Source organism: the organism of the source record quoted next, unplaced genomic scaffold (assembly GCF_019419815.1).
Source record: "Pyrus x bretschneideri cultivar Hongxiangsu unplaced genomic scaffold, Pyrus_bretschneideri_v1 Contig11, whole genome shotgun sequence".
In the NCBI taxonomy this organism is placed as follows: domain Eukaryota; kingdom Viridiplantae; phylum Streptophyta; class Magnoliopsida; order Rosales; family Rosaceae; genus Pyrus; species Pyrus x bretschneideri.
Window position 1 is genome coordinate 7268313 of NW_025999402.1, and position 13447 is coordinate 7281759.

At 37.5% G+C, this 13447-nt stretch overlaps 2 protein-coding genes across 2 annotated transcripts; both read left to right on the plus strand.

Moving 5' to 3' along the window:
- Positions 1-4558: 4558 nt before the first annotated feature.
- On the plus strand, positions 4559-8665 carry LOC103928342 (receptor-like cytosolic serine/threonine-protein kinase RBK2). Its single transcript, XM_009337373.3, has 9 exons — positions 4559-4898; positions 5570-5676; positions 5755-6123; positions 6255-6506; positions 6596-6753; positions 7524-7603; positions 7686-7821; positions 7917-8066; positions 8239-8665. Exons 1-9 carry the CDS (start codon positions 4861-4863, stop codon positions 8407-8409), a joined length of 1461 nt encoding a protein of 486 aa, XP_009335648.2. The 5' UTR covers positions 4559-4860; the 3' UTR covers positions 8410-8665.
- A 3483-nt stretch (positions 8666-12148) lies between these two features.
- LOC125473902 (peroxidase 9-like) lies at positions 12149-13241 on the plus strand. Its single transcript, XM_048577324.1, has 2 exons — positions 12149-12313; positions 12816-13241. The coding sequence occupies exons 1-2, from the start codon at positions 12149-12151 to the stop codon at positions 13239-13241; spliced, it is 591 nt and encodes a 196-aa protein (XP_048433281.1).
- The last annotated feature ends 206 nt before the right edge of the window (positions 13242-13447 follow it).

Consider the following 13447-nt stretch of genomic DNA (forward strand, 5'->3'; position numbering starts at 1 on the left):
CCAAAACGAATCAAGAAGACTACAAAGTTTACTCATTCAGTGTGAGAATCCGCACTAATGTTTTCACTATCACCTTCCTGCACTCGGCTTCCACCTCTTTCTTTTTTTTAAGCAATGAAATTAAATTCATAAAAAGCCAAACAGCCAAGCAGACAACAGAAACATATAGAAAGTGATGCTACGATACACAACAAGCTCACGGGCGAGACTTGCAGTCTTGAAAATAGCTTGACTACCATTTACGACATGTAGAGAACAACCATTCAAAACTGCTGACAGATGTCCGCATTCTAATGGCTTATAACTGCATATGGTTAAGGAGCTGTAGCTTTAGAGCTAAGCAAGCTCTGTATTTTGTATAAATTGATCTCTCTCTCTCTCATTTTCTTGTAAGTTTGGTCACTTTCTCAGAAGATTATACGAGTTTCATTTTTCTTTGAAACTTCAGTTCTTATATTTTCTGCAAACTCCTTCGCATCTCATTTTCTTTTCTATCTAAGACAACAGAAATAAAAGGTGAAGTAAAGTTCACAAGGAGAGAAAAAGAAAAGGCAATGAAGATCAGCCGAGACGATGGCTGGTACCATTGCTTCTGCTGGTGAATCACCAAATCCAAATCGAAGAAGGGTGAAGAAGAAAAAGAAGCTTCACAAAAAAGCAGCAGTATCGGATGAAGGAGCAAAGCCGGAAAGGTGGTGCATGTGGTTCTTATCGATGTCGCTGTACTCATCCTCGTATTCGCGTACCAACCGCAATGGTGCTCTTAGTCATCCCTAATGGCAATATTTTCGAATCATCTAAAGATACATACAATTACAAAGTAGTCCAAAAATTTGGATTTCGTTATAGTTGGTGTAGTACACATTATTCGCTTTTTGATATACTGTGGTGAAGAATTTGAAGCAATGGACCTCAGGTCAAAACTAGGTCTCAAAAACATGATTAATTCTCTTCAAAACATATATATAGCTCGTTACTTGAAAAGAAGCTGATAATCATGTTCTTGAGACATGAAGTACGTAGGCCTCAATTATTCACCACACTAAATCAAAAGGCATTAAATCATTACGTAAAAGTTGAAAAGTATTGTTGCGTGATGACTCTTTCTAAACTTTGGAAAAAAAAAAAAAAAAAAAGTCACTTAATATTGGTATTAAAAAGCTTATGTACTAACCCCTTAATTTACACACACGCAAGCGCGCACACACAAAAAAATATATATACACAGAAGAAGAAAGAAAACTTATGTACTAAAGGACGGTGTGGGCTCATCAGCAATCCCCAACCCAAACATACCACTTCAATAAGATTGGAGTCCATTGTTAGGATGCCAATATCTTGGGGAAGTACTAAGCCAATCTATCAAAATGTAAAAAGCCCACCTCTTTTATATATAAGCCCACCTTCTTTATATTGCTTCTACATTTCAAATTTGTGATTCAAACTTGAGGACATATGTGACACATTGTCTTTATTATCAAACTTGGCTAGCCTCAAAGCCTATCCCTAAGAAGAAAATACTTGGCTCCTTATGTAAAGAGTGATTTCTTTTTATAGACAAATCATAAGTTGACATGCGTACATAAACTTTTACTTTTGAAGTTTTGACGAGTTACTATTGTGCGGTTAAAAATGAATAGCTCATGACATCTAAGAAGTTAAGTAGTGCCCCCTCTAAAATTCATTTGTCATGTTTTCAAATTTACCTTTTTCTTTTCCATATTGTCAATGAGGTTTTCGTCACTTCAACTTTTCAACTTTACTCTATAGTACAACATAATTTGCTAGGATTCAATCATGTGTTGCGTTCTCACTTGCAACTGATGCAAGCATAGCTAGTGGTCTTTCACCAAGCGGAAGTACTAGAATCCTCCATATGGATGCGTGTGTAAGAGAGGCTCACGATACCATCTTTACAAAAAAAATAGAGAGATATCGAGTATGAAAGAAAGTATTTTAGATAGAGAAACAAAGAAAGAATATACTCTGTTATTTCATTAACTGAGAAATAAATAGTACAAATACAGTATTTATAGTTTGTAAGTGACTTACAGATTAAGCTATACTTCACTAATTAAACATTCAGCTGACAAATCAAAATTTTTGTCGGAAAAGGACTCATCTGCCGACAAAAAATTTGTTATGTGTATAGTTTGAAAGTCTACATCTCCATGGCCAAAACCATAAATCCATCGTTCATAAAGAACCACGACTCAAGACAATGCACATCAGCCAACCGGCAATATCGGGGTCCATTTCTTAATCTGATTTCACTACTCAAACACCATACCTAACAGATACACACCGACAATTCAAGGCCATGCAATTTTAGCTTCATTTCATTGTCATTAATAAATAATTGAGGTAATAGGAGTGTACACTTTACGTCAACAATGAGAGCAACTTATATTACGTTCATAAAATTGATCACATTACTCTAACGTTTCGAACACAAATTTTTGGTCAACCTGTTAACAATTCAGTTCATTATCGGGTCATTAGTTAATTAAGAATTTGTAAACGAGTCGGGTTGTTATCAAATTATTTTTTAAAAATCCGATAAGATATCGTTTTCCGGATCTAGACATTAGATATCATAATTTTTAGCATGTTCATTAACCCGACATGACTCTTTAACAAATAGAATCATTATTAAGTTACCTGTTAAAAACCTGTCAAAATAACAAATTTTACATGACACGATCTATTAAGATAACGAATATGATACAAACACAAAAGAAACACGACAACACAATTTGCCAGACTTAACCTCAGCGGTAAAGAAAATATTATAAGCTGCATATTGCAAGAGAAGGAACAACATCATATTATATTTCGTGCCGGTCGCGAAGTATTATTTTATTTTATACTATATTATATTTAGCATTTTTTTTAAAGCACTTTATTATTTGGCCAATATTATTGACCGTATTGGAGGTTGTATTCGATGGGACAACACAACATTCCTCCACAAATATTATATTATGCCGTTTTGGGGCCTCTCCCTCCCTTACATTGGGGATTCATCTTTTTTTGGTTTCTCAAAAGCCCTAGTGTTGTTCTCTATTAACAATACCATTTATTTATATTATATTATTTACTCCCATTCCCCTTGTGTAATCAAAACTTACATAATTTACAATAGTTTTTGTTCCAAAAAAAAAAAATTTGAATACTTTTTTTGGTGTACTTTTAACAATACCATTTATTTATATTAATTTCTCTAAAAAAATCTAGTTTCTAGGTGTTAAAAAAAAAACAAAAAAAGAAATTTCCATTAAACTCATAACTACTTGTTGTTTTTATTTCAAACATGGAAGTAATTTATGTTGAACTCATAACTACTACAGATCATTCTGATTTTATTCAGGATGTCTTTATTTCATATTGTATTGTTTGTTAGTCGTTGACAAAATATCGCTTTCTTGTAAAAAGAAGTGAATACCATTAGAGATATTGCTTGCACTTTCTAATATAAATGCAGCGTATCCAACAATATGTGATTAGGTTTCTCGAAAATAATTACACAAGTTCAATTTAGTTGGTGTAACTTTTGCATTTGTAGCAATGTTATCAATGCATAAAAGTTTATAACTTTGTATTTGTATGGATGGAATACCAAAAAATGTATAGAATTCATGTATGCACTTAACCATTTCTAATAGGTTTAGCATTTGTTTGTAGATTCTTCCATAAATATGAACCCTCAGAATCAACAAAGTTAATGAATCATTGCCAAAACTATAGACATGATCTCACATATTTAACAACTCCCAAATGTTCAAGGGAAGATCCAAAAAAAGGTTTCCATCCTTTTTGGTCGATTTAATTGATTTATGACCACATATATTTACTCTAAAGTTGAGCTAAGTCACGGTAGCTTGTGACTCAAGTGAGGGCACCAAGGTGGTAGGACAATGGTTTGACTCATCGAGCAGGGTCTGCTGTTGCAACTAACTGAATCGTCCACTCCAAGTTGTGAGTTGGGTCATGTGGCTCGGGCTTAAGCTTAGACCATGTGACACCTAGAGTGGAGGGTAATGCGTCATGCTGGGTTCACATAGCAGCGAAAGCCTCCCGCTCTCAACAATGGAAGGATTATGGGTCAGTGCACAGTTGGCCTATATTGCCTCATTGGTTGATATCGGTTGAACAACCATATTTTTTAGAAGCCATTTAGTACTACGGTCTAATATTATTCCTCTTCACTTGTAAATGAGAGGTCTTAGATTCAATTCTAGTCAAAGACAAATTTGAATCACATTATTGCTAACCAATTGTGAGGCTAAGCTCATATACTCTTCTTTAGTGTAATAATGTCAATTGTTCACAAAAAAAAAAAAAAAAAAAAAAAAAGGCCCCCAAAGTTTTCAACTTTGGCATCTTAATTGTGCAATAGTGGAGATATCTCAAAAACCATAGCCTCCATACTAAAAAACTTTGCGCAAAAATCCAAAAAATGTTTTATTTACACCCACGACCAACGGCCACCCTCTCTCTCTCTCTCTCTCTCTCTCTCACTTTCATTCAAGGTTGTGAGCAGAAGTCGCTGTCCAAATCTGAACACTTGTCAGTAACCCAGTTCGACCCAGCAGCGACTCTTTCGGACTGATGCAAAAAACACATTGAAACCGAAAACCATAGTGTGTCAAACAGGAGAGAGGAGAGAGAGAGAGAGAGAAGGGGACGAGACTCTGTTCAAATGTTTAGCTTCTAGATTCCTTTCTCTATCAATATAGATAATAACAATCAGATCCTTGTGGCTTAAAATATCAGAAATTTTGGTTTATAAATTTGCAGGGCCTCCTTTGTTGAAGAAAGCAGCACAGCAGTCTCTGTGCATCTGGTGGGAGAGTGTTGATGGCGAATGGTGAAGTGAAAGGACCTTATTCTTCATGGTATGCCTCCTTTCTCCTTCCTGTTCTCTCATTTCGGTTTTTTTCTTTATTTTTATTTTTATGTATTTAAAGCATACGTTTTTTAATGCTTTATATTGAGGTGAACTTCTGGGTTTTGTGGATTTCGTATGCCAATCTGAAAAAAGTTTGGTCTTTTCAGCATCTGAGTTTTTTTTAGAACTTTTTTCTGAGCTTTTCTGTTGATTGTTGTGGTGGGGTTTTTGGGTTTTCAATGCTATATTTGCATATTTGTATGTATATGTGTGTGTATACATCTGGAAATTTTCTGCTTTTTTCTGTGTTTGTTTAGCTAACGGAAGACTTACCGCAAAACTGAGTGGAATGACGTTCTAGAATTCATCCAGCGACCCCACTTAAGGCCTGGTTATTGTTGTCTGTGTTTGTTTGAGTTTGAGAAAATTGGGTGTGGGTTTTTAATGTCTGTGCAAGCAATGACAGTAAATGGTCTAAAGTTTTTACCTTTTTGGCATTTGAGGAAGTTGGTAAATTTTTATTACCTTAGCAGAAAAGTTAAAAGATATATATGGATTTTGTACCTTGTTTCTGAAATTGTGAAATATAATCCGTAAGGGGATTTCTTCGCCCTTTTAGTCCTTCATTTGTTGTGATTTTTATATTTTGCGCCAACATTTTTATTAATTTCTATCCAGGGGAGCTGGAAATGAACCCAAAAAATTATCACTGAAGGTCCCAGATGAGATTTCTGAGGTGAAACAGAGAAAACAGAAAGCACTACTTACTTCTGCTTCTGCCCAAGGTAACTTCCTTTTTGGTTTGCTTATCTGTTTTCGTGTTCCGATTCCTATGTCGTAATGCTCGGGTTTCTTCTTTGTAGATTTGAGGTATATCGACATGGAAAAAGAGAAGGACGATGTCCAAACTCCTAGAGGAGTTTTAGAAGCTTGCATGAGAGGCTTTGAACCCGAGACTAGTTCTTCTGAAAACAGCACGACTGAGTCATCAGTGCAAGGTTCAAGTTCAAGTTCACTTTCTCACTGGCGTAAATTCTTTAAACAATGGGGTAAGAGATCGCTTAAGCGCTTAGTCTCCTTCCCTCCGCTTGGTGTGCCAAAGATATCATCACGAAGAAGGATCGGGTGTGCAAGAGAGAATCCAGCATTGACTAATATATCCAACTTCAAGTCTTCGTTGGTGAACTTTACCATTGCCGAGCTCCAAAAGGCGACCGATGATTTTAACGGTGGTCAGTAACTTCCGCCAGATACTAAGATCTACTATCCAATTCCGATATGTGGACTCATAATCGCAGAATTCACAAACCTTTTTAATTTCATTTTGATTATGACATTTTCTCTGTGGGGATGTTTCTTGCAGAAAACACAATTGGAAAGGGTGGTTATTCAGAAGTTTACAAGGGTCGCTTGAAAAGTGGGCAGCTAGTAGCAGTCAAGCGGCTGACGAAAGGAACAGCAGATGAGAAAACAGCAGGCTTTCTATCTGAACTTGGCACTATAGCTCATGTTGATCATCCTAATACTGCAAAGTTGATTGGATGTTGTGTTGAAGGAGGAATGCACCTCGTTTTCGAATTATTTTCACTTGGAAGTTTAGGATCGCTCCTGCACGGTATGTTCATGATTTCTGGATTCCAGTTCTTAGTTTCAAACTGCTTATTCGTTTATGCGCTTTCTTTTTAAGTCATCTGCATATTCCAGGTCCAAAGGCTAATGAAATTGATTGGAGTAAAAGATACAAAATTGCTTTGGGGACAGCAGATGGTCTGCTGTATCTTCATGAGAGTTGCCAGAGGCGAATCATTCATAGAGACATTAAAGCTGATAATATTCTGCTCACAGAAGATTTTGTGCCACAGGTATTTTCCAAGTTTCACACCAAAAATTGCTCGAACATTGAAACTTGAAAGAGTTCTGTATTTCCTGGTTTATTTTGTAGAGTTAAGTTACAATATGCTAACAAGTTTGGCTACACGTTACAATTAGATGGTCTTTGTGGTATCTTGAAACATAAGGCCACCAACAGTCTTTGGTTACTGACTACATTGTCTAGCTTTGTTGATTGTATGCAACCTTTTTATGCACATAAACGTTACAATTATCTATTTGCAGTCTGTTTTTATCCTGGGGAGATAGCGTCCTGGAACAATTTTATCATATTGTGTTCAATACCCGTGCAACATAAATGGCAGGCATGTGCCGACAGCTACAATTCTTAGTACATAAGATCTCTCCGAATATAGAAAACTACGCATTTTAGCCGCTGCATTTAAGAATGAAGTTCGCATTGTTTAAATGCATATTTGATAAGCATAAGCTTAAGGATATGCTTTCAAATGTTTAATCATAAAGAATTTTAATGAATCTCGATACTTATTTGCTCTGTTTGCCATTTAGCATACTTACTCAGGCTCAATCCGGTGTTTCTTATTGTGCTAAAACGGACTGTGTTTTACATCTTTTCCTCTTGCCTTCTTCATATTGACAAAGAGAAATTGACAACATTGCATATGAATCGTATTGGCCTTCTCATGTGCTAACCGCTGACCTCACTGGACCTAAACTATGTGTCCTTTTCATCTCTCTCTTTATAATCAACTTACTGATCGGTATAGCCAATTTATGCTAGATATGTGATTTCGGGCTTGCAAAGTGGCTACCCAAACAATGGACTCATCACAATGTCCCTAAATCTGAGGGTACATTTGGGTATGTACGGTAAACTGTTTTGTTACAGTTAAATAAGATTCTTTATATTTCGATGTCTTCATTTCTTACCCTTGAATGTCAGGTATTTTGCTCCTGAGTATTTCATGCATGGAATAGTAGATGAAAAAACTGATGTTTATTCTTTCGGAGTCTTACTCTTGGAGCTTATAACCGGGCGTCCAGCTTTGGATGATCTTCAGAAAAGCCTTGTACTTTGGGTAGGTTTGCTTCTGCATAATTAGAACATTACCATCTATTGTTGTCGATATATGCAAGTCCGTAGCTGCAGATGTAATTTTTTCACTCTTTGTAGGCAAAGCCTTTGCTTGATAACAATGAGATCAAGGAGCTTGTCGATCCTAATATTGGTGACAACTATGACCGCAAAGAGATGGATCACATGGTTTTGACAGCAGCTTTATGCATCGAGCAGTCTTCTATTCTACGTCCTCGCATGAGTCAGGTAAGTACAAATTCCAGACAGATATCCCATTATTTTTCTGAGTTAACTATTCATGATGACTTGATCGAGCGAGGTCATCATACCTTGTTTCATGAAGTTTCAGCCTCCTAGTTTCACTTAAATGTTTGAGGTGTTGGATAGTGGGATGATGACACATTTTGGTTTGGCGCAGGTTGTGGTGCTGCTAAGAGGCGATGATTATGTATCCAAATGTGCAAAAGAATCGAAAAGGAGGTTCCTGCAAAGAACATACTCTGAAGAACTATCGGATGCACAAGAGTATAATTCAACAAAGTATCTGGGCGATCTCAACCGACACAAGCAGGTCGCTTTCAGTTCTTGAAATAGGTGGATAGATAGAACATTTAAACAATGTTAAATCTAGTAGTTCTTGTAGACTTATCAGTTTCTGGGGTGCTTGCAATTCCCATGGAAATCGAGTCGTTGTAGATGGATTTCCAATTTTCCATGGTATTTGAAAGCACAACCAGCTGAAATTGTGGCTCTGAGAGTGAGGGGAAAGACTATTAATATGTAGTGTTTTCTTTTCTACAAACATCATCTTACATCATCACATATATTAATTGTTTTATAATCTACACGATATTGGTTTTTCTATTGGGTAGGAGGGATTCAGGTTGTCCCGACCCTAGTTGCACCCAGGTGCAATTAAGTTTCTTTGCCTCAACCAAACCACCAGGTATGAAATTTACAATGAGGCCCGTTGTTTATGTTTTCGGCCGCAGGTAGAGTTGTGCAAAATATCCGTGGGTATGGATAACTGTAGTAGTTATCTGTCCATTTAAAATTGATAGTTACAACTATGAGTAACTGTTTAAAAAAATGCACAGTTATATATATAACCGTTTACATTGAGCTAACAAGGCTTACAAACCAATCCAATGCCTGCAGACTCCGTAACCACAAATGTCAACCTCCACAATCACACGAGACACCACTATAACACGAGTTAATCAAATAAAGGTGTCACTTTAAGCGTCTGTTCCAGTAACACTGCTTTGTGCTTCACATGAAGCTTAGCTTATGTTGATATTTGAGTAGTCTTTCATTGATGAACTCCTGGATTACGAAGGGAGCAAGAGAATACAGAGAGAAAATGAAAAACTAGAGTGAGAAATGGAATAATCCCTACATCAACCACGCTGTTGCAGAACAATGCTTTTCATTCATATAGATCATTTCTTACATCAGTTATCATAGCCATTCAAATGCATTAGCCATTGTGATTATGACACATGGCACTTACAAGGCATGTGAGCCATTGAACATGAAAACTGATCTAAGACCCTACACTTGGCATATGAGCACAAGTTATCACAATAGAACAAAACAATTATACAATAGGACAAAGGTAAATTGAATAAGTAAATCATTTACTAACAAGAAATTAGTAAGCAATTTACTTTTCAACACTCCATTCTAAATTGCTAACTGATTTCACACCAAGTAAGATTCTCAAGTAGTTGAATCTGCCCTTGGGAAGAGCCTTGGTAAAGATGTCTGCAATCTGTTCTTCACCTTTGTAGTAAATCAAATCAACCACACCTTCTTGAATTGCATCTCGAATGAAATGAAACTTCATGCCAATGTGCTTGGTTTTTTGATGAAACACCGGATTCTTAGACATGGCTATAGCTGAGGTGTTGTCACAGAATAGGGAAGTTGCAGCAGCTTGCTCTTCTTCAAAGTCCTCGAGCACAAACCTAAGCCAAATAGCCTGAGAGGTTGCTTCAGCTGCACTAACATACTCTGCTTCTGCAATTGAAAGTGCTACACTGTGTTGCTTAACTGAAGCCCATGAGAATGCTCCGCTCCCAAATGAAAAAGCATACCCTGAGGTGCTTTTCAAATCCTCATCAGATCCACTCCAATCACTATCACAGTAACCAATCAACAAGGCATATTTTCCAATCACATATTCAATCCCAAAGTCAATTGTTCCTTGAATGTACCTTAGAACTTTTTTAGCAACTCTATAATGTTTCTTGGTAGGTTTGTGCATAAATCGTGCAAGTAAACAAGCAGAGAACATAATATCTGGCCTAATTACTGTTAAATACAGAAGGCTCCCAACAATTTTCCTGTACTCACACTCATCTACAGGTTCACTTCCATATTCTCTTTTCAGTTTATCAGTTGCAACCAATGGAGTGCTCATTGGCTTGCAGTCTTTGAGCCCAAATTTATCTAAGAAGGTTAGAGCATATATTTTTTTTGATGTATGAATATACTCCCTTCAATTTGAGTAACTCCCATCTCAAGAAAATGATGGAGTAAACCCAAATCTGACATCTCATACTTGTTCATCATTTCAGTCTTGAATTCTTGCATCATTTCATCACTGCTACCTGTATACACTATGTCATCTACATAGATTGACACAATTAGAGTCCCAACACCTTCTTTGGTTCTCACATAAAAGGGTTGTTTCACTTGAGCTTCTGTTAAAACCACAGTGAATCAAATATGTGTCAATTTCACCCTACCAAGCCCTTAGTGCCTGTTTTAGACCACAGAGTGCTTTTCTTAACCTATACACTTTGTCTTCATCCCCTTTAATCACAAAACCATCAGGTTGATCTACATATACCTCCTCCTCGAGAACACGATTCAAAAAGGCTAATTTAACATCCAATTGCCACAATTTCCAACCTTTCTGTGCAGCTAGAGCAATGAGTGTCCTAATTGTGACATCCCACATCGCCCAGGGGAGTGATCCTTAAATGTATATCCTCATCCCTACCTAGCACGAGGCCTTTTGGGAGCTCACTGGCTTTGGGTTTCATGGGAACTCCGAAGTTAAGCGAGTAGCGCACGATAGCACTCCTAGGATGGGTGACCCATCGGGAAGTTCTCGTGTGAGTTCCCAGAAACAAAACCGTGAGGGCGTGGTCGGGGCTCAAAACGGACAATATCGTGCTACGGTGGTGGAACGGGCCCGGGAAGTGGTCCGCCCCGGGCCAGGATGTGACATTAATAGTATCTAACCTTGCCACTGGAGCAAAGGTTTCATTGAAATCAATCCCTGGTTTTTGTGTGTAGCCTTTGGCTACAAGCCTTGTCTTGTGCTTTTGAATGGAGCCATCAAGGTTTAGCTTAGTTTTATATATCCACTTCACTCCCACAACCGGTTTCCTATTTGGTCTGTCAACTAATTCCCAAGTGGAATTCTTTTCAATCATCAACATCTCTTCTATCATAGCCTTTTTCCAAGCTTTATCTTTGACTACCTCACTGAAATCTTCAAGTTCAATGATACTCATGTTGCATTGAGCATATACATCACTCAAACTCTTCCATTTATGTGGAGTATGATCATAAGTTTCAGAGATTGAAACTGGAGAACCAAGTGAATCAGGTTCTTGAGAAGCTTAGCTTTGTTTGGTTGATCAAAGTCCTTGATGAAATGACCAAATCGATTGCAACCATGACATTTTGGCTTCCCTTTAAACCAACATTCACCATAGTGTAACTTATCACAATGTTTGCATTTTCCCTTAGCCTAATCTGGTTTTCCTCCTTGGTCATATTTGCCACCTTGATTGACAGTGTTCTGAGATTTAGGATCCCATTTCTTACCCTTCGATTTCTAGTTCTTCTTTGGCTTAGAGTTACCAAATGAGGGATTTGACTGAGTTCCCTTTGGATTTACACTCATACTCCTGAAAGCTCTCTCAGTGGTACTCTCAGCATGCCTATCAAGGCGCTGTGCAAATCCCCTCAATGCAGCAATTACCTCTTGCACCTCAATAGTTTCAATGTCCTTAGTTTGCTTAATCACATAGCAAACAGGGTCAAATTCTTTGGTCAAGCTTATGAGCAATTTCTGAACCAAACGCTTTCTGGATAACTCTTCCCCATAACTCTTCATCTGATTCACCAACTCGAGAAGACGAGTGAGATACACAGACAAGGTTTCATCATCCCTCATCCTTGTGTACTCGAAATCACGGCGTAGACCCTGCAACTTGATGGATCTCACTTGCTTATCGCCATGAAATTCCTAATACAGGATATCCCAAGCACCCTTTGAGGTCTCCTCGTTTAAGATTCTGGGGAAAATGTCATATGAGACAGCTCCATGGATAATACCCAGTGCCTTAGCATCCTTCATTAGCTTTTCGTTCAGAGATCCTTTCTCTGATTCCGATGACCCTTCTGCATCGACCTTCTTCCCTTTCGATTATGAGATTTCAAGACCTTTTCAACTAGATCCTAGATTCCATGTGATTTGAAAATAGTTCTCATTTGGATCTTCCAAAATTCATAGTTGTCACCATTGAATATTGGAGCCCGAAGATCACTACCACTTGACCCAGCCATTTGAGACCTGAATCGACGAACTGAGTCAGAAATTTCACGTTGGATTTCTAAGCACAACACTCAGAAATTTCACGTTGGATTTCACGTTGGTTATTTTTGTCCATTCAAATGGGCAAAAAGAATAGAAAATTTAATGAATTTGACAATTATTAGGCACAAATTCAAGACTAAAGAGACTCAAAGCGAACTGAAAGTTTAGGGGCAAATTGAAAGATGGTTATGAGAAAGTGAAACACTTTGGCTTTTAGTTAGGATGTGACACTATTGTTAGTAGGGTAAAACTAACTTGTTTCACAAATCACGACCGTCTAAACGCGACACAAATTCAAGTTGAATATTTATGGATTTTTTTTTATATATACAATTGTAAACACGAAAAGTTGAGAACAAGTAACCATATTCCAGATGCAGGGATCAATAGAAGTCTCGTCCCAATTTCGAAGAACGCGAAATTTCGATGTCTACAACAATATCAATGCAGGAGGGCATACAATTGGGTTCGCAAAATGTTTGTTCGTCAGGCAGACCCGGAAATCAGTTTGCCCTAGAAGAGATGGCGACAACACACCTGCTCCCTTGGACTTTGTTTCCCCTACAAGGTTCGACAACAGCTACTTCAAGCTTGTACTTGGGGGACATGGACTTCTCCCTTCAGACCAAGTGCTTCTGACTGGGAATGGAAGGCAGGCAGCTGAGCTGGTGAAAACCTATGCAGCTAATGAGAGCTTATTCTTTCAGCAGTTTGCCAAGTCCATGGTTAAGATGGGGAACATTAATCCTCTCACTGGATTAAAGGGACAAGTCCGGAAGAATTGCCGCCACGTTAATTAAGTTATTTACTAGCTAATTCAGTTTATGTGTATGCTTAAACTTTAAACTAAATAAGATACCTTTTGGTTTTGGCTTTTTAACTGTTTCTGGAAATAAAACATGAACTAGTTAAGAACCTTCTTAATTGCCCTTTTAAATTTCTTAGGATTAACTTTTGGCTTTAATGCTGCAAAGGTGTTCCAGATAAACGCCAAGTAAAACACATA

What these genes read in the sequence shown, in the direction of transcription:
- LOC125473902 (XM_048577324.1), top strand. Translation starts at nt 12,149, where the DNA reads ATGTCATATGAGACAGCTCCATGGATAATACCCAGTGCCTTAGCATCC. An exon ending in AACTAGATCCTAGATTCCAT is followed by an intron (nt 12,314 to 12,815) that starts GTGATTTGAAAA and finishes ACCATATTCCAG; the next exon opens with ATGCAGGGATCAATAGAAGT.
- LOC103928342 (XM_009337373.3), top strand. Translation starts at nt 4,861, where the DNA reads ATGGCGAATGGTGAAGTGAAAGGACCTTATTCTTCATG. An exon ending in AAATCTGAGGGTACATTTGG is followed by an intron (nt 7,604 to 7,685) that starts GTATGTACGGTA and finishes CTTGAATGTCAG; the next exon opens with GTATTTTGCTCCTGAGTATT. An exon ending in AGAAAAGCCTTGTACTTTGG is followed by an intron (nt 7,822 to 7,916) that starts GTAGGTTTGCTT and finishes CACTCTTTGTAG; the next exon opens with GCAAAGCCTTTGCTTGATAA.